This window comes from Meriones unguiculatus, chromosome 2 (genome assembly GCF_030254825.1).
Source record: "Meriones unguiculatus strain TT.TT164.6M chromosome 2, Bangor_MerUng_6.1, whole genome shotgun sequence".
Taxonomy (NCBI): domain Eukaryota; kingdom Metazoa; phylum Chordata; class Mammalia; order Rodentia; family Muridae; genus Meriones; species Meriones unguiculatus.
In genome coordinates this window covers 159,786,505-159,814,238 of record NC_083350.1, presented here as the reverse complement: position 1 = coordinate 159,814,238, position 27,734 = coordinate 159,786,505, and the positions used below count along the sequence as shown (strand labels likewise).

The 27,734-nt window shown below is 42.0% G+C and overlaps 1 protein-coding gene across 2 annotated transcripts in view; it reads left to right on the top strand.

Annotated features, from left to right (window-relative positions):
* The window catches only part of Cog6 (component of oligomeric golgi complex 6), a 42,246-nt gene extending 24,916 nt beyond the window's left edge, over positions 1-17,330 (top strand). For both annotated transcript variants that reach the window (XM_060378298.1, XM_060378297.1), the window contains exons 14-19: positions 1,372-1,503; positions 1,803-1,970; positions 4,658-4,765; positions 5,544-5,597; positions 8,029-8,108; positions 16,301-17,330. In XM_060378298.1, the coding sequence (XP_060234281.1) occupies positions 1,372-1,503; positions 1,803-1,970; positions 4,658-4,765; positions 5,544-5,597; positions 8,029-8,108; positions 16,301-16,448 (690 nt within the window). In that variant the 3' untranslated portion in view covers positions 16,449-17,330. The remainder of the gene's footprint in view (positions 1-1,371; positions 1,504-1,802; positions 1,971-4,657; positions 4,766-5,543; positions 5,598-8,028; positions 8,109-16,300) is intronic.
* The last annotated feature ends 10,404 nt before the right edge of the window (positions 17,331-27,734 follow it).

The window sequence follows — 27,734 nt, the reverse complement described above, 5'->3', positions numbered from 1 at the left end:
CTACTGTTTCTTCACGTACTTGCTGCTTCTTCGCTTGTTTCTTCTGGACTTGCATTGTGCTGGTGTTGTTGGAATCCCATGTGGTGCTGTTTACTTTCATTTCATCCATTTTTGTCTGCTGCATAGATCAGGATAATCTCAGCTGGCCCCTCTTCAAGTTCGGTAGCCATTCTTTTGTACCTCCTCACATTTGTTGCTGAACCCCTGTAGTAAAGTTTTCATTTCCGTTAGTGTATCCACCTCAGCATTTTTATTTAGTCATGGTTGTCTGTTGCAGCCATTGTTCTCATTCTTTCCTTTGGTTCTTCAACTTGACCAGTAAGAGCTTCTGTTTTTCTGTTAGACCATATTTTCTTGTTTGCTCATGGATCTCATAGCATTTTCTTGTTGTTGTTTTTACTTTCATAAAAGAGAGAGGAGTTTCACAGGCTACTCTGCTATTCCTACTGATGGTAATTATTCATTAACTTTTATGCGTGAGAAGTTCTTAAATCCTAACATTGAAAAAGTTTTGCTTTGTCTACCTAACACAAGGCTATAGTTTCTTAAAAAGACCTCTAATTGCCAAAATTTGTTTAATTTACAGTACTTATCTGTTAAAGTTAAAAGCACTTTGATATCCTTTTAAAATTTTATAGGCATGAGTTCTTTTTGTATTAAAAATAATGTTAAGTAAGCTCACAGGAGTCCTCTGGTGGTCCGTCTGAGCAGCGCACCAGTGATATGTTAGGCCCAGCTTCTCTCCCCTAGGCGCTGTTCAGCAGCTGATGCAGGGACTCCGCCCAGCCCTTCAGAGTCCTCTGAAACGCTAAGAACTTAGCTCTCCTGGTAACTTAAGTGCTAGATCCAGGGCTTAAACTTATCTTTCAAAATTTTAGTGGTCCGTATTTTCTGTGAATTGCTTCACAAAATGAATAGCGTTATGAATCAACCTCCTGGAATTTTCCTGAATAAGAATAGAGTCAAGAGCCCAACCTAGACGCTGAGACCTGAGAATGGGTGGTGTTCTCAGGGATACTGCCATTGGGGCTGTGCTGCTGTGTGGATTTTATTCTCATGACCTGGGCTAAAAACAGAATTAAACCAGGCTATTTTCAACACGTAAAAAGTGTAACTCTACAATTCCAGTGAACATCAGTCTTCTCAGTTCTTCAGCTTTAACATAGAAAGTTGTGATAGTAACTTTGGGGTAGGCTAACAAAATCCTGTCACTCTGAATGGCATACCTCAAAATCAACTGTTGGTAGGTTGTACTTGTAATATATTAGACATGGTGCTATGTTACATTTGCATTTTTATCCTGAACCCTCCATGTGTTTTAAACTTCATAAGGAAAACACAGGCAGCAGGTAAACTATTGTTTTTGTCCAGGTTGAGCTCCCTCCGCCTGACCTTGGACCGAGTTCTGCCCTGAGTCAGACGCTCACCTTGCTGCGGGATGTCCTGGCGTCACACGATTCTTCAGTCGTCCCCCTGGATGCTCGGCAGGCTGACTTTGTGCAGGTCGTTTGTAAATCTATTGACTGTGTGCTCCCACTCTTACACATTGTCAACTGCTGGCCTCTGTAGCCATATGCTTTGACAATCCCCTTATTGTTGGTTCGTCTTCAATGTTAAATCACTTCTTGATTTTAAAGGGTAACTCAGTGATGTTTATTTTTAAGCTGTTTTTGTTATTAAATCTTTTCTTCGTCCACTTTTATCAGTTGACCTGCTATGTTCCAGCTAGTTTGACATTTCATTCTGAAGGGCTATAAATCCAGGACCATATCCTGATAAACTCATTTCCTTTTTATTTACAGGTTTTGTCATGCGTCTTAGACCCTCTCCTCCAGATGTGTACAGTATCAGCCAGCAATTTAGGCACAGCTGACATGGCCACATTCATGGTCAACTCACTATACATGATGAAGACAACATTGGCTCTGTTTGAATTCACAGACAGGCGCCTGGAAATGCTTCAATTTCAGGTATACTTTGCTAGAAAGTAGCTTCTCTGTGATTCTGCTGTTTCAGTGTGATAGCTTAAAGTTACTAGCTTTTAACAAATACCTATGGCCTGACTCCATAAATTTCTTAAGATAGTCTGTTCGAAGACTGTACACACAGACACACACACAATTTTGGTTTTCAGCTTTAGAGAAGCCAGAATGTGAAATGGTTATGGAATTTGATCAGGTATGGTGTGAGATGGTGTCGGGAAGCTCTCTGGCTCATTTGCATGCTCACTGCTGTGCACAGATGTGTTACACGCTTCTCAGGCCATGTAACACAGGTAGCCTGTGTTGACAGAGGACAGAAGCAGTATAGGATGAAACACTCTGGTTTGCTTAACAGTCTCTATTCCCATAAGTCAGCTGGTGTCACTCAGAGTCTATGTGATGGCTAAGTCAGAGCCACTTATAAGGTACCTAATGCTCACTTGGTCTGGCTCCCACATGGATGTAATGACTGGCAGATGCAGGTTCAAGGGAACAAGGATACAGCAAAAGGCTCCAGATGTTCTGATACCAAAAGCATGGATACTTTGGTAGTGGATTTAGTAAGTTTGATTTGTTGCTTTTGATATATATGGTTTTCTAATTTTAATTCATTTAAGAATATTTGAGAGTGATCAACAATCATAAAGTCTTAATAATGCTGAAGTTTGTTGTAAAAAGGCACAGTTGTGAACTAGTGTCTCCTGTTCACGCATTTGTATACTCATTTCTTTTAGAATTTGCCTTGAGCGCTCTAAATGCTGGCATGTATGCCACTTAAGGTTTGGGGGAGGATTGAGTCTTTAAGTTTTTAGTTTAGCACATGAATAATGGGTTTTATGATGGTATCCCATACATGGGGATTTGCTGTTCTCTTTCTCTTCCTCCATGACTTCCACGCTCTCTGCAGCTGCTTACTTTCTTTCTCTCTCAGTCCCTCGGTTCCCCCTTCTGCTTATGTATATCTTCTATTCCTCTCTTCCATGACCCACTTTCCTCACGACCTTGTCCTTCTGTCTCATGGCCTCTTTGGCTTTCCCTACCTATACATACAGTCTGAAGCAAAAGATACCTTACACAGAATCTGTCCTCTCTCCAGTGCAGTTAAACTCTCACCCAGACTGCTGCTGTGCTGAAGTGTGTGACTGAAAATACTGCTGATAGCTGAGCTCTATAAGGGAGAATGCTTAATGTTCTGTCTTGAATAACTTTTTATTTCCATGGACTTAATATGCTTCATAATGTTTTCTTATTTGTTACCAGTTCATACACAAATCTCTGCCATTTGTCCCAGATGTATTTTCTTAAATGTTCATTATTTTGCATCTGTCCTCAGTGTTCTGTGCATTTTCTGCATGGCACAACATTCTTCTGTATCTGTTAAAGAGAGTTCATTAGTTTGTCCAGGGACTCTGTATTCTTCCCTCCCACATTTTATGTCAGCTAGACTCTGCACACAAACTTCCAGAGACATACCCAGGTGTTGGTCCATTGGGATCCTCCAAAGACAATTCATGTTGCTGGGCTGAGGTTCCAGATTCCCGTGTTGGCTCATGATCTCCCACTCCCACTTAGTTTTTCCCAGCATTGCTGCTAAGACAGGGACTGAATCTCCAGTTTGGAGTAGTCATGCCTCTGTACTTAGAAACCTGTAAGGATTTTCCTTTGGGTTCAGACAGGATCTCAGAATAGGTTAGGGATTCTTCTTTTCCTAGTATTCCCATCTTAGACATTTGAGAGCCATTGCAGCTTGAAGATTCAAACTTTTTATTTACTCACTTATTTTATTTATCATTTCTCTGTGTTGCTGTCTTACTAGAGATCCTTTCTTTGTTTATTTTTATATCATGGATCTGTTCTCCAATTTATTCTAAGTCTCTTTAACCTGCTTCGTTGATATTTTCTCTGTCTTCTGTTTTTCTTCAGGTCACTGATTCATTTGATTGTTAGCATTGACTATTTTATTTTTCACTTGCACTAAATGCTTACATTTAAACAAATAACTTTTCTTTGGTTTTTAATAAATTGTAGTAGTAAGGGCTCTTAGTTGTACTCTCTTGGGTATTTACATTAAAGAGAATGTAATAGGCTTCTGAGTATGAGGAATTAGTTGGAGTTGCTTGAATGAGGCAGATTTTCACATGGGACAGAAATGAGAGTTGGCAGCTACTCTGCCGCTGGCAAACACTGCTAAAACTGGGGACAGTTTGTGGTGTGGAAGAGCAGGGAAAGCCTGGCAAGTGGGAAGAACAGCTTTTTTTATTGGGGTGCTTTCTTTCAGGGGTCCCATTCCTCAGCTACTGTGCCATTTCCCACCAGGTTCTTCAGAGACTGGCCTTGTACAGAACAGAGGGAGGGCTCAGGATGTTGGCCTCGAGCCCTCATTGTCCCTGAGTAATTTATTTCACACACTGTGACTTTTGTTTGTGCTCTGCTGAGAAGCACCCCATATTCCTTAGCTAGAGGCCAGTCCTAGAATTCACTTTAGTTGTAACATATTAAGAAGCAGGGGCCTTGTCTCCAAGGGACAAAATAGCTGTTATGGAGTTGCTGTGGGTCCACAATCTGGGCCACAAGTCAAATCATGATGTCAACCCCAGTGCACTCTGCTCTTACTGCTGTCACTGCTAGTTTTCATTGAAAATGTTTTTATTTTTTTCTGCTGCGTTTTATTTTAGATTGAAGCTCATTTGGACACTCTTATAAACGAGCAAGCCTCTTACGTTTTAACTAGAGTTGGCTTGAGCTACATCTACAATACTGTACAGCAGCATAGACCTGACCAGGTGAGTACCACTTGGCCTGGCAGAGGGGGAGTCTTCAGGAGATGGACTCTAGATTTTTATCTCGGCTCTGCCACCGATTAGCTGTCTTCTATGTTCATGTCTTCTAATGACAAGTCTAATCCCTCCTAACAGTCAGGGTTAGGAGAGTGCCTGAAAAATGCAAATAATTCTTGGTTAGAATTAATGAAAATGTTTTTGAATTAGAATCACAAAATGTAAATACACATAAATAGTATTTTACAGAATACAAGATGGTCATACTGTTGAATTTTTAAAGTCCCATTTGTTTTCAGCTGAGTGAATAAGTGGATTGCTACACAAGTAATATTATTCTCCGTCTAACTTAGCAGATAGCTCAGTAAAGGAAGATGATCTGAACTGAAATGATATTACAGAACCCAGGTAGTAATAGATCCTAGGGTACTGGGGAGCCCTAACACAAGGTAGCTGTCCTACCTTAAAAAGCAGAGCAAAGCATCTGCAGCTTTACCCTTGCATTTTACTGAAGCCGGATGACGGGGGAACCGATTCCTCACTGTTCTCCGTTCCCCAAGAAGGCCGTGGCTGCTGTTCCTCATCAGCATCCTCCAAGTGTTTGTCACTTTCCTCTTCTTGGTTTGAGTAAGTCTCAGTGTGGTGCTATCTCCGTTGCTGATAATTTGTGATTTAGCTCCTCTTTTACTACAATTAAGCGAAAACACTTTTCTTTGGAAACAACTATGTAATTTTTTCCAAACTGGCAATCTTCTAATCGACCATTTTTATAACCTTTTTGTAGGGTTCTTTAGCCAGTTTGCCCAACCTAGATTCGGTGGCACTGAAGGCTGCAATGGTAAGTGCATAACAAAGCAGTCAAGGTGGGTTCCCTTAGGCAGTGCTGGCCGTGGCTATATGGTGCGGGTGTCCTCGGTGATGGTTTTTCTCTCTTGATTTACTGAGTTCAATTTGAGCCCAATAACAGCTCCTATCTGTGTGCTCCTCTTACCAGCTCCCACTAGGATTTACTGCTTGCTGGGATCTTCCATCAGGCCTTGACCATGTCACCAGTGCAATTTAATATTTCTTCATTTACAGAGTTTGGTTCCTAATCTGGTGGAGAAACAGGAGTGGTGACAGATGTGAAGTTAGGCTGTGAATTACAGACTCTGTATTGCCGTGATTCCTGGTTTAAACCTCCGGTTTTTTTCTGAGATGATAATGAACTTGGATTTCTGTCTTTAGAATAGTGTGTTACTCTTCAGCAGGAGACTCGTGAAACCCTCAGTCTTACTTTTCAAGTGAACAGCTCCAGTTGCAGTAGTAGAATGCTTGCCTGGCATGCACGGAGCCCTGTGTTCAGTCCCCAGCATTGTACAACATACACACACACATTCACATGTATACTCAGACACAGTCACACACATGAGCACACGCATACATAAACTCACAGACAGACACATACATATTCACACAGGCATACACACACTCAAGCACATTCATACTGATATACATGCTTAGTCATATGTACATTCAAGCATATGCACTTAAGCGTTCATTTACAGTCTCATGTATGTACAAATAAACACACAATTCATATATACTAATACATACTCAAGTTCACACATTCAGCCATTGACCCACCTGTACATTCTTGCACACTTCCAAAACACACATACACACAGTCAGGCATCACTAATATACATGTACACAGTCTCAAACACAAACTCATTATTCCTTTTGGGATGAGCAGTGCTTTGGGCAGTATGCTCTTCTGACCTCAGCTTGTTCTAGGCATGTGTCATAAGTGTGCATATATGTTCTGTGCATATCTCCCCATGGCATTACTCGTAAGTCATGTAGCCCTGTCACTTGTAAGTGAAACTCTGCAAGTTCACAGCAGCACTGCTGCTCTAACTCTTTAATTCCATTCACCCAGGAAGTCAGTTGTTCAGAGCCTGGAGGCTTGCCTGCTACAGGTGACATCCATCCTGAGCTCTTCAGATGAGCCCTAACAAAGTGGATGTCTGCAAATCATTCTGATGTCAGAGATACCCTGCATATTACTGTCCTAGGGTCTTTTCCTGTTGGCTCTGATAGACTTGCTCTCACAAAATCAAGTTAATGGGGAAAGGGTTTGTTTTAACTCACAGTTACAGGGACTGTGCTTTGGTGGGGCTTTGAAGCAGCTGGCCACATGCAGTCCGTAGCCAGGAGGCGAGAGCTCTGCTGCTGTTCATTTGGCCCCACCCGTGAAATGTTGTTGTCCAGAGTCAGGTTCGTTCTGCTCACAGTTAATCCAGTTAGGAAGATTTCTAACAGGCATGCCTACAGCCCAACCTAATTTAGACAGTCCATCATTGAGATTCCTTCCCAGGTCATTCCAGGTCCTGCCCTACAGGCATTGCAACCATACTCCAGGACTGAAACTAACTAAATGCTGTGATATCAGCTATGCAGAAGAGGCAGCAGAACTGGCAGGGTTGCTGTTAGACAGCTTGCAGTTTAGAACCCTACATGAGACAGATAGGGTATATTACATGATGATAAAGACTCCACCTAGAGGGAGCAATCATACCGTATACACAGAGTAAGACTGTGCTAGCAAACTGAAATTTCAGAGAAAATTTTTATGTTTAAGAATTCCAGTGACAATGAATGGATTTCAGATTCATTTAAAAATATCTAAGTTTCTTACAAATTTATTTCTAAGGTTTGGGGACAGCTCAGTCAGTAAAAAGTGCTTGCCACAGAAGCTGGAGGGCCTGAGCTTGGTCCCCAGAACCCACTTAAAAAGCCAGGTGTGATAGTGCATGCCTGTGATCCCAGTGCTGGGAGGAGGAGGGAGGAAGATGGGATCCCAGAGCTCACTGACCAGCCCAGTCCACCTGGCAAACTCTAGGCTGCCAGAGACCCTGTACTGGAGGGAGAAAAGCTGGACACCTGAGGAGCAGGGCCCAAAGTCATTCTCTGTCTTCTGTATACACATGCGCCCACAAACACATGTGCACACAAAGTAGCATACACACACATAAAATGAAACTTGCATGTAAACTCTTATACTGTCTAGTCACTGTACCCCGCCAGCCTTTTCAAACCCCGGTCCATGGAAGCTTTATATAGGCATTTTAGGGTGTTTCAGTTACAATGCTTTAAGAAGTGCTCATTTGAACAAAGATCCCTAGATGGCTGTAATGGGGGATTTTCTGAAGTTGTAACGTTCCCCAGAAGTGGATGTTTGGTAGCTACTTAGCCACCCCTACATTTCATGTCTTATTCTTTCTCAGGTGCAGTTTGACCGCTACCTCTCAGCCCCAGACCACCTGCTGATGCCACAGCTGAACTCTCTGCTCAGTGCCACAGTGAAGTAAGTGTCTGCTCCTAGGATGTGGAGAGAGTCATAAATTTTTAAACATCAGATATTTTTCTTGAAAATAAGTTATTATTAAGACTGAGACGTTTGCCTTTGAAGAGCTCTAGTCTTCAGTGGTCTTCCTGCCTTAGTACTCCAAGGAATTGACCTTGTCCATACTTACTCCTTTCCTATTTCCCTTCAGGATCTCTCATTAATATATAATTGTTGTTTTAAAAGAATGAAAATCCCAGACGTTTGATTTTACCAGTGAAGACTCAGGAGCCAGGGACTGGAGTGAAAACCTGCTAGCTCAGAGTGGCAGAGAAAGTACCAAGCTTTCTACTCAGTCCACGCCCCGAAGGAAAAAAACCAAAAGCCTGCTAGCTCAGCTGATGGCCCAGAAGGAAAAGGCCAAAGATCCCAAAAAGCTAAAGAACCAAAGAACTAAAGAGCTTTTTCTTGGGACTGGAGAGATGGCTCAGAGATTAAGAGCACTCACTGGCTGAACATAAGTTCAATTCCCGGCAACCACATGGTGGCTCACAACAATCTATAATGAGATCTGGTGCCCTCTTCTGGCATGCAGGTCTACATACAGACAGAACATTATATACGTAATAATTAGTTAATTTAAAAAAAAAAACCTTTTTCTTCTCCATGCTGTCTTAAATACCCCTCTCTCAAAGCCCCTCCTTTCTACTGAATTTCTGTCAGCTAGTATCTTGCTCTGCATCTTGACCTGGGGTTAACTTTACTTATTCTTTTGTACAGAAAGCTCTTGGATTAAAGGTGTGTGCTACGGCTGGTTGAGCTACACCATCACCACCTGTTTACAATAAACAGAAAGTTCTTGGATTAAAGATATGTGTTAGGGCTGGGCTATACCAAACAATAAATACGTTTTACAATTCATAACCTTGGGGTTCACAATGGGATCAAATAACCTGCAAAATATAGTCCTATTTTGCTAATGATTTTAAATTGTTCTGGCTACTATTGGAGTTAAACCAAATTCTTTTATATTGTAAATACACCAAGGCAACGTTGATAGTATGGATTATGTCGTACACATTTTGCAGTGTGGGTGACTAGCTTATGGCCTACTTTGTGTCTTGGTTTTATGTAGATTTAAAACTATTAAGTATTGTATGTGCTCCTTGACTTAGAGTGGGGATAGATGCTTGTAGCCTCATCTCAGTTAGTGGAACTGAACATCATAGCTCAGATCATAGCATACTAGCATGGCTGCCAAGGCACATGAGTCCACACTAGCATGTCTCCAGGCACAGCTTGGCACTGCCCACCAAAAGAGAAAATACAAAGAATTCTGTCACCAACCTTCTAAAAGTTCAAAGTTGAAAACTTGCTGTGTGGTTTCCACTGAGCGTGCTGTTTTCTCATCAGGACAAAGTGGGAAATTGTTTGTCAAATCATCATGCTTATTGCAAATGTGTTCAAGACAAATGATTCTTTAAACTCTTCTAATACCCTAAGACACTGCAATAGTACAGTTACAAGTAGCAAGAGATTCTATAACTTGGCATCCTTGGTTTTAAAAAATACATATTTATAAAATCTTTTATAAGTAGAAGATTAGGCAATACTTAATTTGCACAATGCACCAGACTAGTGGTTAAGGGTTAAACCACATCCTTCTGTTTTTGTGGAAATGACAGTATGAAATGTCACTAACGTAGAGCAACACTTTTATTAAAAATGTAGGCAATTGCTACTGAACTTGAATAAAACAGTGCAAACTCCTGAGAAGATGCAGTGTCAAAGGGAGCACAGTGACGATCTATGTTCTGAGGCTGGAGCAGGGGCAAGGCATGCAGAAGGTGGCCGCGGCCACGGCAGTGGGTAGAAACAGACCCACAGACGATGTTTGTAGAATTAGCGAGTAGTTTTAGCAGGTATACTGCTAAAAATGTGTCCAGGGAGTAAAGGAAAGCATCAGTATTCTAAGAGATAAGGAAGGAAACTGCAAACAAGCTGCTGCAGTTAACTTGAAAAGTACAGTATCTAAAATGAAACATTCATCTCGCCTGAAGGAAGGACCAGCCAGTCTAAGGAGGGAAGCACGTGTGGGATAACGTGTGTGCGTGTGTGTGTATACATAATTGGAATATCATGTTACTGGAACAAAAAAATTTAATGCAAAAAGAACTTTCTTCAGATATGATGTGAATCTACCTACCCAGTAAGCTAAATAAACCCGAACAGAAAAGTTGCAAAAGGGCATTCCATCCTTGTCAGATTATCAAAAGCCACTTATAAAGAGAAGCATGAAGAGCAGCTAGAGGGAAGAGTAGGTGCTGACCTTGGATTGGAAACAGTACTATTAAAAGACAATGTGATGCTGCCTGTAGCCAGCTGAATGAGTATTAACATGAATTGTATGGTCCTCAGGGCTTAGTGGTAGAGATCTTACCTAGAATATGGGCAACCCTGGGTTCAACTCCTAGCCCTAGTAAAGCAAAAATCGTACCAATACCCTTCAAAGCTAATAGCAAAATTAATATATTTTACCATCTTTAAAAACACCAGCATACTGCACTGTAGGAGATAATCCAGGAAAATTTTCAGAATAAAGGAAAATAACCTCAGAGTAATGAAGGGTTCTTCAGCCTGAAGACAGGCTGAACCTGGAAAACCATTTAAGGGAATGTTTAGAGGGATGTAGAAATGTGCTGTCGTGGTGATGTAGGCTCCTGAATTCATTGTGGGTTGTATAGCCCTGTAAGGGCAGACAGGAAACCTTACCAGCCTCTGAAGCACACAAGGAACAAAGGAGAAAAGTGTAAATGTAACAGGAAGAGGCAGACAGCAGGGCAGTAGCCTGGCAGGTAACTGTTGAACGCAGAAGACAGTACACTTCAATGGGAAGGCAGGGATTCCTCAGATGGAGTGAAAAAGCGTGGCCCAGCTGCCTGCTCTCTGTAATACATGTACTCTGAGTGCAAACGACAGTTTATAATTAAAAGGTTGGTAGAAGCCAGGATGTGCCAGGACTAATCACAATAAAGCTGGAATTTAGACCAGGTGTTAACATGAGAAATAGAGGAATGCTCCACAAAGGTAATAGGTCAGTTCATGAGGGTGCTGCTGCGCAAAGCAGAGCCTGAGGAGGATGCAGCATGACCTGGAGGACATTTGTTAACAGTTGTGGAGCCGGGTATGGTGACACAGGGGCCGAGCCAGCCAGGTGTCTGCAGGCTTGAGGCTCCCCTGATCTATATAACAAGTTCCAGGCTGGCTGGAGCTGAATAGAGACCCACTCAAAACAAAACCAACAACACTAAAGCTACACACATCAGCGTTCTTATTATTCCTCAATGTATTGTCCTCACAGGCCTTACTGTTCAAGCCTTTTTCCTGGGGTGCAATTGATTGAGTGAGCAAAGAACCTGAATGTGGAAAGAAGCTATTTTTAGAGACAGTAGGTTTGTGGTAATGCTGAAGTTGTACTGGGTTGTCAGGCAACGAGAATTCTAAGTACTGATTAACAAGCTCCCTGATTCTAGAAGCAAGCAATTCATTTGGTAGCTTGCTGCTTTAAATAACTGTTTAAAATGCAACCAGTCTACATGAATGTATTTTAATAAAATGATTTCTCCCTGCCCTTCCATAGTGATCTGTATTAAGAGTTTTGAAAGTTTGACGTTGTAACTGGGTAAACAGTTTCTTAGTGTTCAGCATTTTGAAGTATAAGGAATCAAATGATCCTGCCCTTTGGTGAAATGTGAAGTTGATCCTCCGTTCACTCATGTTTTTGCTGGTAAATTAGCATCATGATTATTCTCCTTGCTGTGTGATCCAGAGTGTGAATCATTTCTAAAGTGAGATGTGTTGGGGAGTTTCCAAATCTTGGAGAAGAGCCTGGGCTTTCGGTGTTACACTTGACTGCTTACCTGACCCCACTGGAGAGACGTGGAAGAGATGCACCTTTGCTTGACTCTGCTCTTTGGAGAGTAAAGGCCTCAAGTTGTGTAGATAGGTTAAGTGGCAGAGCCTGTGTGCTTGAAGATTGTCCATAAGGCCGTGATTTTCCTTACACTACAACACATTAGCCTACTTGGACCGAACTTGTTTTATTTGAGCCTTTCTTTTCAAATACTGTAAATGGCCTCAGGCCGCACCACCCTGGGTGTGTGTTGACTGGTTCTAAAGAGCATTTTGTGACCAGCTTTACCACCTAGGATTTTCCTTGTTGACATGAATTTAGGACTGTGACATGTTCTGTTTATATTCACAAAAAGAGGTGAGATTTTGTCTTTAGAAAATTAGCTTGGATGGAATTAGAGTACCATTTAGTAAACTGATGCCAAGATTTTATGGTAGCAGAGACACCAAGCTAGTTAGTGGTCTGACTTTATAAATGACCATACCTTTTATTAAAATAACATTTTCCTCCATTTTTACAATGTTTTAAAAGTGAGAGCTTCATATCTGCACATGTGTTCTGATCAGATCCGCTCCCTTTCCAAATTTCCTCACTTTGCTTCCTCCCTACCACCGACTTACTTTTCCTCCCAGCTTCTTGTGTTCTTTTTTTAAATCTGCTGAGTCCTCTTTGTGCTGCTTCCATGTGCCTGGGTGTGGGACTGTCTGCTGGAGTGTGGGCAGCCTCTGAGAGGCCACATCCATGAAGAGAGCTGACTCTCCTTCCCCAGTGGCCATCAGTTGCCAGGAGTTCCTCGGGAGTTTGACTTGTGTGCTGCTCTTCTATCCACGCTGGGTGGCTGGCCTGGCCTGTGCATGCAGTCCCTGCCACTCTGAGTTCATACAAGCAGCTACCCTATTATGTCCGAAAAATACCATTTCACTGTAGGAGTCCACTCTGTCTGGCCCCTAGAGTCTTTATCCTTATGAAAATCATACTAGAGGAACCATTGTGAACCTAGCTTTTCGGCCGTCGGTCGGCAGCTGGGCTGCGGCTGATCTGAGTGCAGGCTGGTGGGGGCCCAGGCTAGCCTAGTCCTCCACAGCACTGCTGAGAGGCTCGCCTGCAAAGGCTCGCAAGCTCCAAGCATACAGATGGACTTAGGTGATCTCTAGAAGGCTTTGGATTTAGTTACGCAGTCCCTCGAGCTTTTTCATTGTAGACATCAGTAATCTGTCAATATAGTGATTCTCCTTATTTGAAACTATCTCATATGTGATATTGCTATTCATCAAGATAACTTGACACCAGGCAGAAAGACAAGCAGTATGGTGCATAGTCAGACAGAAACTTACGTGCAGCGTAGACAGACACATAAGCTTCCAAGATAAAGGTTGAGCTTACAGGGTAATTCCTACTAGAAATTAAAAGGGAGGATAGTAGAGATTTCAGAATGGAAGGGGTAACGTGGTTTGAGTACTGCAGAAGTCGACACTAATGTGCAAATTTTCAGCAGCGTATTTAGGGACTACGTTTCTTCCAAGTACTACTGTGTGTCTGCATGTACTAAGATACATGAATAGCTTTAAAAAGACAAGCTCTTAAAATGCTGTCATCTGACTTAAATAGTTTAAATGCTGAAGGTGCGGAAAGGACTTATCTAATCGATACTTTATAGAGAACATATAAAGTACAGTCCGTAACCATAGTGAGTCCCACAGCCTTCAGTCCAGCCTTTGGGATTCCTGTTGGTGTTTGGCTTGTTTTGTTTTTTCCTCTACTGTGCCATGTAGAATTCACTGGGAAACACTGAGTGAAGGTGAGTGTGTGGACTTGGTGGTTATGATTCACATCTTGCCCTGTCAGAGTTCTTGCTTCCTACATGAGGATTGTGATCACAGGTGGGCTCACTGCAGTGAATCCCCACTCCCCTCTAGCTCTCCTGGCTGGGGCTGAGCTGAGGGAGAGGGAACCCTGCTTTCTTCCCTCCTCTGACTGCTTCCAAGACTGGTGCTGATCCACCACCTCTATTCTCTCTGTCTCCTCAGTTCCATATTCAGTTTTAGTTCTTTGTCTATCTCAGTGGCTTCTCAATCTAAGGAGCAGCATGGAAAATCCCATGCTATCATATACAAGCACTCAGAACAAATTACAGAGTCTTGCTGGGTCTTTTTGGCCTGAGTTTATTTAATTATCTGTGTTTTAGCTTTGTTCTGGTTTTCTCCTTTGAAGACATGTAGTAGTTTTTCAACTGTATTGTGAATTATGGACATTTGTAAGCCAATTTAGCTTGGAAATGTGGCCCAAGTTACAATTCAGTTTCACTATTTTTATTTTATAATGAGGATTTGAAAACAACTATGTGAGATTTTTCAGTATGCTAAATTTGCCAATTACTTGGTATTTTAAAAATAATGTTTAATATGCATTATTGTGCCTTATTCTGAGTTTAAACCTTATGTATAGTAGCTTTATTCTGTATTCCATTTATTTCCTTATGATGTAGTCAGATTGAAGGCAAACTATGAAGTATAAGGTTTGGGTAATAAGTGTTGAGGCCACCACAACACCTATCATCCTGCTCTGAATGATGAGCTAGAATTTTTTTTCTAAAGCCTTACTTCAGACTTGTTGAAAGAAAAAAAAAGTTTTCAAATGCTTATGTAACAGTTGTTAAATGCCTTCTCATAATGGTTTTTGGTTATTTCATTTATGAAAAATAATTTTGACATTGCTTTGGTATAGTTGTTGTGAAGCTCCAGGAAAACTCACCAGTCAGTGGATCACATAAAGCTCAGTGACTAAGTAGATTCCCAACCAGCTTCTTTCTTATTTTTTAATATTTGTTTTGTGTGTCTGCATCTGGGTGCAAACGTGAACTTGAGTGTCTTCTTTTATCACTCTCTGCTTATTCCTTTGAGGCATCATCTCTCCCTGAACCTGGGGCTCGCATGTTCATGGCTAAGCTTGAAGCCAGTTCCCCAAGTCCTCTGTCTCAGAGGTTAGATGATTGGCATACTTTTTAAAAAACTTTTATTTACATTTTTAAATATCTCTTTCTCTCTAGTCCACCCCAATTCCTTCCAACAAGCCATTACTAGGTAGGAGAGAGAAAGGGTTAGTGGGAGAGGGGCACAGTTCTCTTGCCTGCTTCCTGCAGGTTAGGGTCGTCAGTCCAGTCCTCGTTTCTGGAGATCTCCAACTTCTTGTCTCGCTGCATCACAAGCGCAAGAAGCTGCAGGGGTGGGGAGCAGCCTTACTCTTCCCGGAGCTCCTCCTCTCGTGGCTCTGGCATTCATTCTCTCTCCAGGGTCCCCAGATTTAAACTATCTGCAGCTGGCAAGGAGCTCCTCTCAGAGCTGGCATGAGGCAAATAGTTTGCTGCTGTGGACCATCTAAATCAGTCCCACATCCCACAGCTGGGATTAAAACAAAAACACGTTTATAGCCACAACACTGGACTGCTGCATGGGTGCTGGGATCTGAGGTCTTATCCTCATGATGCTGGAAGAAACGCTGTTAACTGCTGAGCCATGTGTGCACCCCCTCAACCCTCTACCATCCTCCTCCTCAGTGGAAAGTCAGCACCACTGCGCTGAGCTCAGACCGTTGACTCAACAGTCTTCTTCTCGCCTCCCTTATTTTGCAATCCTGTAGGAATCTTTGAAAATTTGTCATGTTGCTTTAACTCAGTAAGGTTAGATGAGTAAGGTACGTAGACCTGTCGTCATGGAGACTTCTCTCCTGCTTCTCTCCACCTATTGTACTTCGTAAGCCACAGGCTCGTGACTGCAGATAGTCTTACAAATGTATTATTTTTTGCCATTATTATGAAAAACATAGATCCTGGAAAGACAGCTTAAATAAATATGTTCTGTTGTCGATGAATTCATTGCATATATGTATGACAACTAAAATAATTTATTATTGCCTTTGTCAGACGATCTCACTCAACTTTAAGCTAATGTTAAATGCTCTAAACACATTTAAGGTACTCTGGGTTACAGTGTTTGGTAGGTTAGGTATGTTAAATGCATCTTTCTCCTCCCATGATTTTTAGCTTTTTCCTTCAGGATGTTAGCCCATCCTAAATCAAGGAGCATCTATCTGTGAGGCACTGTTTTAGTCCTGATGACCAAGCAGTGATTGAAAGTGAGCGTCTGGCGTTTGGAGGCTACACATTATGAGGAAGACTTTAGTAAACAATATATACTCTCAATCAGTAGGACCTGGTCAGCGTGGAGATGAAGCATATCGTTCGGGTGTGTTCTTACAGTTCTTGAGCTCATGTCATGTTCTGGTTTTGTGTGCTTATCAATAGGGAGCAGATTGTGAAGCAGTCTACCGAGCTGGTCTGCAGAGCCTATGGGGAGGTGTATGCAGCCGTGATGAATCCAGTCAATGCATACAAAGACCCAGAGAGCATCCTACACAGGTCCCCTGAGCAAGTGAAGACGCTGCTCTCCTGATGATCTTGATGGCTTTGCAGATAATTGCTGCCTGCCATCACCAGCAGTGGTTTGGGTTTTTAATCTATGAAGTCTTACTTTGAAGATTGAGAATTACAGTTTCCTTTTTATGAGACTGTAGGTCAATTTCATTCTCAGCTAACTTGGAGATAACTCAATATTGACTTGAGTCTGTACTGCTGTATCTCCTCTCTTGCTCATTAGCTGCCTCTGCATAGCAGCTTAAAGGTCCTTTTTATTTGGGATTATAAATCGAGACAAAAAGTCAGATTATTTCAGCCTTAAGTACAATGAGTTAGTTCTAAGTAGTGCCACGTAACATCTAACCTGTGTCTGCTGTCAGTAATTAATGTCCCGTCATAGAAGATCCCTCCGCTTTCCCTGTAATGAATACCTTCTTGAACCTAGCCCATGTCTCTGTCCCCCCCAAATAAGTGTGAAATGAGTTATTAGGGGAAAGCACAGTTGAGGCTGTTGTCCCTTTCTGCTTACGTTTACACCCGGTGCCTCATGCCTTGCAGGTTTGTACATGTTTAAATGTACATTCAACAGAAGGGTTATTCCGAATGGGTACTGCCGTGCAGCGTGCACTCAGTGTAGCTAAGACAAACTGTTCTGTATTCAGACCAGTAAGGGTTGTTCAGAACAAAAGTAACTACCTGTGGCCCGCTGTGTCAATTTGTCATGCTGGTCTTTTCAGTGAATATGTATGGCATATTTTATCAAAACGGCATAATTCAAGAAAGGAACTTACATTGTACATAACTTATTTCTACTGTGAAAAAAGATTGATGCACTTAGCATTTTGTTTGCTAAGAGAAAAAGATATTTTTTTCTTGTTATTTGGTTTTCTTAATATATATTAAACTATTTCTGGAGCAACATTGTTTGTAGTACTTTTTGTAATCCTCACAGTTGCGTTTTGGAAAAAACACCGAGAAAAAGGAAGTACAGGAGAAGGACAATATTCAGGTGAGATGTGGTACGGTATTAAGCTGAGAAGCATGGAAAATGGAAGGTTATAAAGGCCAGCATTACAACAACACTTAGGCCTTAGGCTTGCTGAATGGCAAGCTTTGCATTTGGGCTGTACTGATTTGCATAAATGTAGCCTAATTAAAGATGACTTGGTGCATGAGAATACATGTCATGTGGGCAGAACTGAACATTGAAGGTGGCAGTATTCCTCAGTAGCCAATGCAGTCCCTCTGAAAATTCCATCTGCCTTTTTTTTCTTTCAAAAATAGACAGGCAGCTCCTAATATTTATATAGATACATACAAGACTGTAAATAGCTAAGATGTCTCAATTTAAAAACCAACCACAGTGCAGCAGTGCTCAGCACAGTGTGGTGTATTGCCACCAGCTGGGCCTGGACAGGCCCTGTTCAGCTTTCTGTGTGGTTACATTCTGATAAGCCCAGAGAAAGGTGACGGTGCCCCATGGAAATGAATCTACCTAACCATGAACAGCAGAGCTTAACCACACAGCTTGAGTGTGGAGCCTCACTGACAGCGCTGGGGGTTATGGGCTGGCTTGGCTTGCTGCTGCTGCTGCTGTCAACACCAACAGGCACAGAATGTCAGAAGCCCAGGAGGAACGTCAGATAGAAAATGGGAAGTGTGAGCTTTAGCGTGCTTATAACTCCTGCTATCCTAAGCAGCAAATTATAAGTGTTAACTACTACACACCGGGACTGTGGTTGAAATGGAATTAGAGTACAGAAGTAAGTCTATATGTCGAGGTAACATTTAAAAAGCAAATAAGGCTGCCAGGACTCTTTAGTAGATCGTTTCACAAATGGCAACAGCTGTAAGTCCACCTCACCTCAAACCATATTTTAAAATGAATTTAGAGTGGATGGAAGAGTGAAACATACTTGTTACACATCTTTGTGGTCTTACATTAATTAAGCAAGAGCCTCCTCCCCCCCCCGGCCCTGCCAAACACACACACTTTTTATTAAGAGTTTCTTTTGAATGACACACAATGGGAGCAGGGATGGATTTCAACAAAGGTTTTTTTAAAGTGTGTTAAAGGTCAAGGCTTGTGTAAGTTAAGCCAGAGGAAACCCAGTGTAGAAGGAGAGATGAGCACTTGGCCTTTAGCTGATGAACTGTTGGCCTTTGCGGGGAAGGCAAAGGCAGTGTTCTTTAATGCTGTGACCTCTGGTATTTCTACCATACTCTAGGGCAGATCCCATACCCAGGATTAATTGGCCAACACAACACAAGGCAAGGGACTTGAGTGAGAGAGAGAGGACATGAAGTTGGGTTGGTGTGGAGGTCAATCTGGGAGGAGTTGGGAAAGGGGAATAAATATGTCAAAACACTATGAAATTCTCAAAGAATTAATAGGAAAAAATTAAATAAAATGAAAAGCAAGTTAGGCATGGTGGTGCACACCTTTAATGCCTGCACTCAAGGAGGCAGAGATAGGAAGGTCTCTTTTTGAGACCTTGTCCATATAGCAAGTTCCAGGACAGCCAGGACTACACAGAGAAACCCTACCTTGGAGTGGGAAGAAGGGGGAAAAAAGGAAAGGAAAAACAATGGAGAAAACCCTTTGCAAACCATGTGTTTGACAAGGGCTTGTGGTGCAGACTATGTGTCTTCAAGAGTTTAATATACAACTGCAATACATGTTTTTACATATGCAGCCTGCCTAAGCATCTCCCCAAAGATACAAAAAAATTACCAATAGGCCCAGGTAAAGAAGGTACGGAAATGGCCAGCAAGCTGGTAGATGGATGTTCTGTTATTAGTCATTAGGGAAATGCAAGTCAAAGTCACAGTGAGACACCACTTCACACATACTAGGGTAACTATAACATTCACAGTGTTTAAAGGGCAATAAGTTAATGAGGCAGTGAAGAAGCTCAAATGTCATTCATGCTTGTGAGTGTAAAATGGGTGTGGAAAACAGTTTGGTGGCTTTTTAAAAAAAATTAAAAAGGATCACCGTATGACTTAGGCATTCAGTATGTCAAGCCACACCTACACACAACTTTTATAGAAATATCTATGGCCACATTTGTAACCCACACCCCAAGAGGATATAGAACACAAAATACCAATGCAATTCTTTACAGACCATGAAAGAAAAATTCTCAACTTCATATGAAATAACAAAAAAACCCAGAATAGCTAAAGCAATCCTCTACAGTAAAAGATCTTCTGGAGGTATCTCCATCCCTGATCTCAAGCTGTACTATAGAGCAACAGTAATAAAAACTGCATGGTACTGGCATAGAAACAAACCGGTGGATCAATTGAATCAAACCAAACCCAGAAATACGCCCATATACCTATGAACACCTGATTTTTGACAAAGATGCCAAAACCATACAATGGAAAAAAGACAGCATCTTCAACAGATGGTGCTGGTCTAACTGGATGTCTGCATGTAGAAAAATGCCAATAGATCCATATCTATCACTCTGCACAAAATTAAAGTCCAAGTGGATCAAAGATCTCAACATAAAACCAGACACACTAAATCTGTTGGAAGAAAAGGAAGGGAAGAACCTCGAAGTCATTGGCACAGGAGGGCCAATGAACAGAACTTCCTGAACAGAACACCAACAGTGCAGGCTCTAAGAAACTGAAAAGCTTCTGTAAAACAAAGGACACTGTCAACAGAACAAAAGGATAGCCTACAGACTAGGAAAAGATCTTCAACCTTACATCTGATAGAGGCTAATATCCAGAATATATAACGAATGCAAGAAATTAGACACCATCAAACCCAAAAATGCAGTACAGAGCTAAGCAGAGAATTCTCAACAGAGGAATATCAAATGGCAGAAAAACACTTAAAAGAAATGTTCAATGTCTTTAGTCATCAGGGAAATACAAATCAAAACAATTTTGAGATTCCATCTTACACCCATCAATCAGAATGGCTAAGATCAAAAACTCAAGTGACAAAACATGCTGGAGAGGTTGTGGAGAAAGGGGAACCCTCCTCCATTGCTGGTGCAAGTGCAAACTTGTACAACCACTTTGGATATCAATCTGGTGCTTTCTCAAAAAATTGGGAATAGCACTACCTCAAGATCCAGCTATACCACTCCTGGGCATATACCCAAAAGATGCCCCACTATTCAACAAGGATATTTGCTCAACTCTGTTTGTTGCAGCTTTGTAATAGCCGGAATCTGGAAACAACCCAGATGCGCCTCAACGGAGGAATGATTACAGAAATGTGTGGTGCATTTACACAATGGAATACTACTCAGTTATTAAAAGCAAGGAAATCATGAAATTGGCAGACAAATGGATGGAACTAGAAAAGATCATCCTGAGTGAGGTAACCCAGAAACAGAAAGAGAGGCAGAGTATACACTCACAAGTGGATATTAGCAGTATAATTTAGGACAGACATCTACAGACCTAAAGAAGCTAAACATTAAGGACTCTAGGGAGGATGCTTAAACCTAATTAAGAATGGCAAATAGGATAGACACCAGAAGTGGCGAAGAGAGGAAACAGGATGGGAGCCTACTAGAGAGGGTTCTGTGAAAGGCTCCACCCAACAGGAGATCTAAGCAGATGCTGAGACAGCCAAACTTTGGGCGGAGCGCAGGGAGTCTTATGGAAGAAGAAGGGTGGGGGGGTGGATAGAAGGACATGGAAGGAACAGGAGCCTCACAAGGAAACCAACAAAGCTAAACAATTCTGAGCCCAGGGTGTCCTGCAGAGACACATGCACCAACCAAGGACCATGCATGAAGAGGACCTAGACCCCCTGCTCAGATGGGCAGCTCAGTCTCCGTGAGGGTTCCCAAGTAAGGGGAACAAGAGCTGCCTCTGTCATGAGCTCAGTTGCCTGCTCTTTGATCACTCGCCTCTAGTAACGCGGCCTTCCTAGGCCACAGAGGAAGAGGATCCAGGCAGTCGTGATAAGACTTGATAAGCTATGGGCAGATGGCAGGGGAGGAGGATTCCCCCTTTCAGTGGACTAGGGGAAAGGGACTAGGAGGGATGAGGGAGGAAGGGTAGGATTTGGAGGAGTTGAGGGAGGGGGCTTCCGTCGGGATATATAATGACTAAATTGTGAAAAAAAAAATTAAAAAAAAGAATTTAAAGAATAGGAGTGAAGTTTTGATACACACCACAGCATGGACGAGTCTTGACTGAAGGGAGCCAGCAGGAAAGGCTACAGCCAGCTTGACTGTGCACGCGGCGTGCAGGAGGGCCCACGCGGAGATGTTCACACATCAGCAGCTCTCAGGAGCTAAGGGACACAATGGGAGCTGACTGCTGATAGGTACCTTTGGAGGAAGAAAGAAATATTCTGGAATTAGGGGTGATGGCTCCACAGTATTGAATCTATTATCAAACTAATACATTTTACTCTTTGAATTTACTATTTGATAAATTTAAACCTTTGATACATTTTAATTAAAAAAAAAAAAAGAATTGCAGAAAGTGAGCCTGCAACATGCCGGTTGGCACATCTGAAATTCAAATACTGAGAATTTTTGTGAGAGTCAGAGACACCACCACCTGGCAGCCTGTTTTGAAAACAGAAGGTGAGGCAAATTTTTCTAAGCTGTCAGCTGGAGTGATATTAATTGTTCAAGTTGGGAATATTTATCTATCTAAAGCTTTATCTTTTCTATACAATGGACACTGGAATCTTGAGTAGAATGTAGAGTCAATGATCCTGAAAGTTTTTTCGGTTTGTCCTTAAATATTTTTAGATTTAATTTTATTTATGTATTTATTTATTACAATTTATTCACTTTGTATCCTCTGCAGCCCCCTCCCTGTTCTCCTCCCAGTCCCACACACCCACTCTCTTCTCCCCTATGCCCTTTCTCTAGTGCCCTGATAGGGAAGACCTCCTCCCCTTCTATCTGACCCTGGCTTATCAGGTCTCATCAAAGCTGGCTGCATCATCTTCCTCTGTATTCTTGCAGCAGGTTATGTTCTTGTGTGGGGGAGGGGATGTGGGTGTGAGGATAAGCCTTCCAAAGCCAGAGCTGAACATCTTCTATTGCTCTCCATTTCATTTTTTCACGGGGTCTCTCACTGCTTGGAGCTCACTAGTAGCAACACCCTCATGACTCCACTCTAGCACCAGGATTGCCGGCTCATGCCACTGGCTTTTTACATGGATGACGGGCATCCAAATTCAATTCCTCATGCTTGCTTCAGAAGCACTTTTAACAACCAACGAAGCCATCTTCCCAGGCCTTTTTTTTTTTTTTTAAGTTGAGTAGGCTGTTTAGATACTATAGCCAGAGCTACATACGGTCATTTTGGGATCATAATTACATTAAGTATGATTATCAGTGATATGATTATGAAAATACTTTTTGTTCAAATTACTTGTGAGAATAGATAATATAAGTCCAAATATAAAATTGGCATGTTAGCTGAGAATCTAATGTAAAAATTGCATTAATAACAGCATACCATTCTATCAAATCTACCTAATGTTAATGCCAACGAATACTGAAAATAAAAACATTTTGCACTTAAAATAAGTAAAAACACATAGCTCATAAACATGAGCTGAACTGGAGAAAATTTAGGAGCAAAAGATATGAAATATTTGCTTGCTTCAGTGGACATATAATTTTCTGGCAAAGAGTTTAGAATTGTATATTTAAAAAGAGTAAAATCTGAGCCATTGTCAAATTCTCAAAGATTTTATATTTTATATAAGTGTTATAGCTTTGGCAGCAGGAAAGTAATTTACTTATATTATAGTACAAATCATTTACTTGTATATTGTAAATTATTTATTTCTGATAATCAAAATCATGGCATAATAATATTTCCTAATCAGGGTAGTTTTACTGTCTTCCAAACAATTTTTGAGAACTCTGCCTTTACAGGATAAACAAAACTTCGTGGTTTTATTTCTATGCTACAGTTCTTTAGTACAGATATCATGAACTTAGATTACATTTTAAATTTGTGTGCTGCTCTCCAGGGAAAGGGAATTATTTTGTGTGTGCCAATTACACTGTGTCCAGGCACCTTTCTTCCTGACATTGTTTCCTCTGACTGGGGTTTTCTACATACACATTTCTAAACATTTATAGTATTTGATGTTGCAGTTTATCTACTCTTCCCTTCCCTTCTTATTTAGACTACCTAAGCTTGCTTTCTTCTTGTGTCCGTTTTGGTAAGCTTCATTTCAAGACATGGGTCCATTCATCCCAACTTTGGCTGGTGAGCTCTGTTGGCTGCGTTGTTACCTTGTGATGACAGTCTGTCTGTAGATGCTTTTGGTTCACCATTCTAAGGAAAAAACTTAAATATTTATTTTCTTTATATTTTTGTTTTGTTTTGTTTTGTTTCATTTGTTGTCTCCATTATTTCCTTCTTTCTGCTTTGTATTTTACTTGATCGTTTTTCCACCTCCTCGAAATGGAACTTTATATATAATTATTTCAGCCTGTTAGTGTATACTTCCATCTGCATTTGCTTATACATAGGATAGTTACACATAGATCTTTATAGGTTTTGTGTTTATTAGACTTTTTATTCTGTTTACTTTTTAATTTTTTTAGAATATATTTTGAATTAAAATAGAATTACCCCACTTCCCTCCTCCATTTTATTCCTGGGCCGCCTGCCCAACTACTGTCCCTTGAATGCCTCCCACATCCTCCATATTCTCAAGCCGGTAGCCTCTTTTTATCATTGTTACATGTGCATGCGCACCCACACAAAAACATACATAAATACAGCCAGCGGAGTCTGTTTTTGCTGTTTGTGTGTCTCTGATTTCAAGGCTGGCCACTGAGTTGGATAACCAATAAGGGGACGTTTCTTGGGAAGAGACCAAATTCTCATTCTCCCTGGAGTCATTGGTTTCCTGTCGTTCTTTGTCTAGGGTAGGGAAATCCTCCCGCCTTCACACTAGCGTGTCCATTAATATTGTCATTGTTCAGGTCTTGCTCAAGCAGCCATTTATAGGAGAGACTTCCTGGTGTTCTGGCTCTTACACTCTTTCCACCCCGTCCTGAGATGTTCTTTGAGCCACAGAGGTGGGGGAACTGTGGTGCGGGTGTATCTGTGATTTGGATGAATCTGTGATGAGGCTGTTGTGGTGCAGGTGTATCTGGGATGCGGAACTGTGGTGTAGGTGTATCCTTTGGTCTTGGGCTCCCCACCATTGTTTGATCTCACTCTAAGTATTTATTAATCTCCATAGTGTCCTTTTATGTTTCTTGGATTAATTGGATGAATCTTTATCAATATAAACATTTCAGTTACCTTTTTATTCTATTACATGAAAGTGCATCATGTATTTCAGCTCTTTGACGTTTTTATGCTTACTTTTGTGTTCTAGCATACAATCTATTCCAGTAAATCGTCCTCTTTAGAATTAAGCCTTTCCTGGAGGTGCTCCATGTGTTAAGACAACAATTTCACCCCGTTCATGCCATCTCTAATCATCAGTAGCCTTTCTGAGGTTTGATGTGTGAGCTATATAAGCTTTCACAGCAATTATGAATGTATATGTTTTCAGGCTGTTCGTTTGATTTATATGATTTAGTTGGTTTCTAGATATTTGAATTTGACTTATTTTTATTTCTCTGAGGTGTGATCCATTTGGTAACACATTGTTTACATTTTTGCTGTCAATGCTCTCAACAAAGAAGTATGGAGATGACATGTCCTAACAAAGAGCGGTCAGTGGGGATAGTTTTCTTTGTCATGACCTTGATGCTCCTCTCGCTGCCTCTAATTCTGAAGCTTTTAGGTGGTACACTTGCCGGCGAGGCCAGTCACTGCTCAGTGAACTACCGGCGCCACCAGCTGCTCCGAGCCACTGGTAAATCAGGCCAAATCCTCACAGCATATTGAGGTTCCGGGCATATTTGGTTGTTTCCCCTTCTTCCATCCATGATCCAGTGACTTGGGCTCTTCTGGCTTCGACTGTGTTTTATACTAGTTTGTCACTCTAATCTCTAAAGGGTTCTGGTATCTTATACATTGGAGCTGAGCTATTCCATTTTAGAGCTGTGGTTCTGCCTATGCCATGTTGCTTTCCAGCTTCTGGGTCTATCTGAGATAAAATGTGAATCCCAGTTATGACTGGGTGTGCCATTTTCCTTCTGGGCATTTTTGTTTTGTTTTGTTTTGATTTGATTTTAACAAATAGGGAAGCACTTTTCTCGTGTGGTGGATATCTTGCTTTAAAAGCATCTCTAATCCTGAGCCTACGCTTAGGGTAGGACTCCGAGTTTGAGTCATAGCCAATAGCCTCAGGGAAACTTCCATAGAACTTTGGTGGTTAGCAGAGGAGTGGGTGGAGCCCAGACTTCAAAGCTTCCCTGCTGTGTGCAGATACTTACCGAATAGGATGCAGGGATTACTCTCTGCTGAGCACATATTTGAGCAATTAGCCAGGTGCCAATGCTATGGAGCCTCAAAGGCCAAGTCGCTGTGACCAGGGTTCTGTTATAGGATCTAGAAGACAACTCTTACCAACCCTTGCCTCCACTTACCAGAGGAGGTGCCTAGGATAGCTAATAGCTGTGGCAGCCCAGCTGAGACCCAGCAGCTGCTGCCTGGCCACTGCTGCCACTAGACTTTGTGCCTCCTCACCTCTGCCATCCTTGTCCATCTTCTTGTTCCTTGCTTGGAGCTTGATCTGTGGGATCAGTTTAGCAGTTGAGTCACGACACCAAGTTGACATATCACTCACCTTTCCTGTTCCTCCAGCATCAAGACCCTTCACCTCTTCTCTTCTCTGGAAGCCCATAAAGAGAGGATTGCCAGCTCATTCTTTAACATTGCAGGACCTCCATTTAGTGGCTTCTGGGGTGTTCTGACACTCAAGAAAAGGCCAGCATAGGAACCCAGTTAGAACCGTAGAACCGTTCAAAGGACTGTACCATCTAGCCCACCCTGGCCTGGACCAGAAAAACCTGGGGGACAAGAGTAGCCTTTGTAACTCCCACATTCCATCAAGATGGACTGAAATTGGGTTCTTCCAGCTCGCCACACTACCCTCATCTCCCCCTGCTTCAAAACCAAAGCAATTGAATGTCTCAACAGACTTTTATTCAGAACCGAGGCTTTGTTAGCGCTAAGTGTTTGATCCAAGATTCTCTTTCTGTGGGAACTCACATGGGCAGCCCCTCCCCAACTGCCACAGCAGAAGCAGATGGCCATCTTGGAGAGGGTCAGAAGTCTGGGACTTGGACAGGTTGAGAGTTCTATTTGCCAGGCTGAAATGCTTGTAATTAAAATGCTTCTCCCTCCTCCTCTGCACTCCTGAGCTTATCCAAGGAATCAGCAGCATTGAATCATGCATAGAAACAGATCAGTCCATGAAAGCTGCCTGTACAATCAGGAGCGCTCAGCATAGAGATGTCAAGAAAGCAAGTGAGCCCGGGGTGAGCAATTAACCTTCCCCAGGGCCTGGTGTTTCCTGTTTTTCAGCGTAAATGGCCACAGTGAGTGCTGCACGTGAGTTGGAGCCGGCATATATGTGCTCTTTCTCGTTTCTCACCTTTTTGGTTTTTCTTTTCTGCATCCCTTGCCTAAGCCGTGCCTACGATAAACATTCTAAATGTTTCAGTCTTGTTAGTGACACTCAATGACACCAGTTTGTTAACATTTATCTGCTTTTTTAATGCGGAAAAGAAAATAACTCATTAGGCGACACTTGAGTGCATGATGGCTCTGAGACACTAACTTTTCTCATTCCTCTCTAGGTTGTGGTAATTGTCAGACCACTCTCCATTTAGAGAACTGATAACAAAGGGAGGCCTAGCCATTTGAGCATCTTGAGGCAGGCAGGAAGTGCTGCAGGAGTATTGTGCGGAATCATGATTTATTTCAGAGCCTTCCAAAAGAGGCAGGCAACTGAGATTTTCCTCTTTGCGGAGTTCCTAGTAGGAGCAATGGCAGTTTCTGGGATTGAGCATAGAATTATCTGTATAGAGGGTGAAGATGGGACCATTGGCAATGCCTGTGCAAACCTCCAGTGGAGGAAGAGAGGCTGTCACTTTCATCAGTCATTTTACAGAGTGGCAAGTGCAGCTCTGCTGGAGTAGCCAAGCTCCAATCCTTCATAGTTCCAGTTCCGAATTCTGCCACCCTCAATGCCACAGCTGGCTCAGGTAGCCATGCCTGGGCGAACCGTGGAAATAAGGAAGATAGAGCAAGGGTCCCTTGAACAAGAGCTGAGGTTCCCCAAATGCAGATCTCCTTGTAGCAGAGAAGATCTGAGTTTTCACACACTGTCTGAGAGGAGCCAGGGTCTCTTGTCCCCACCAGGTCCTCTCAGATGCCTCCAGCTCACAGT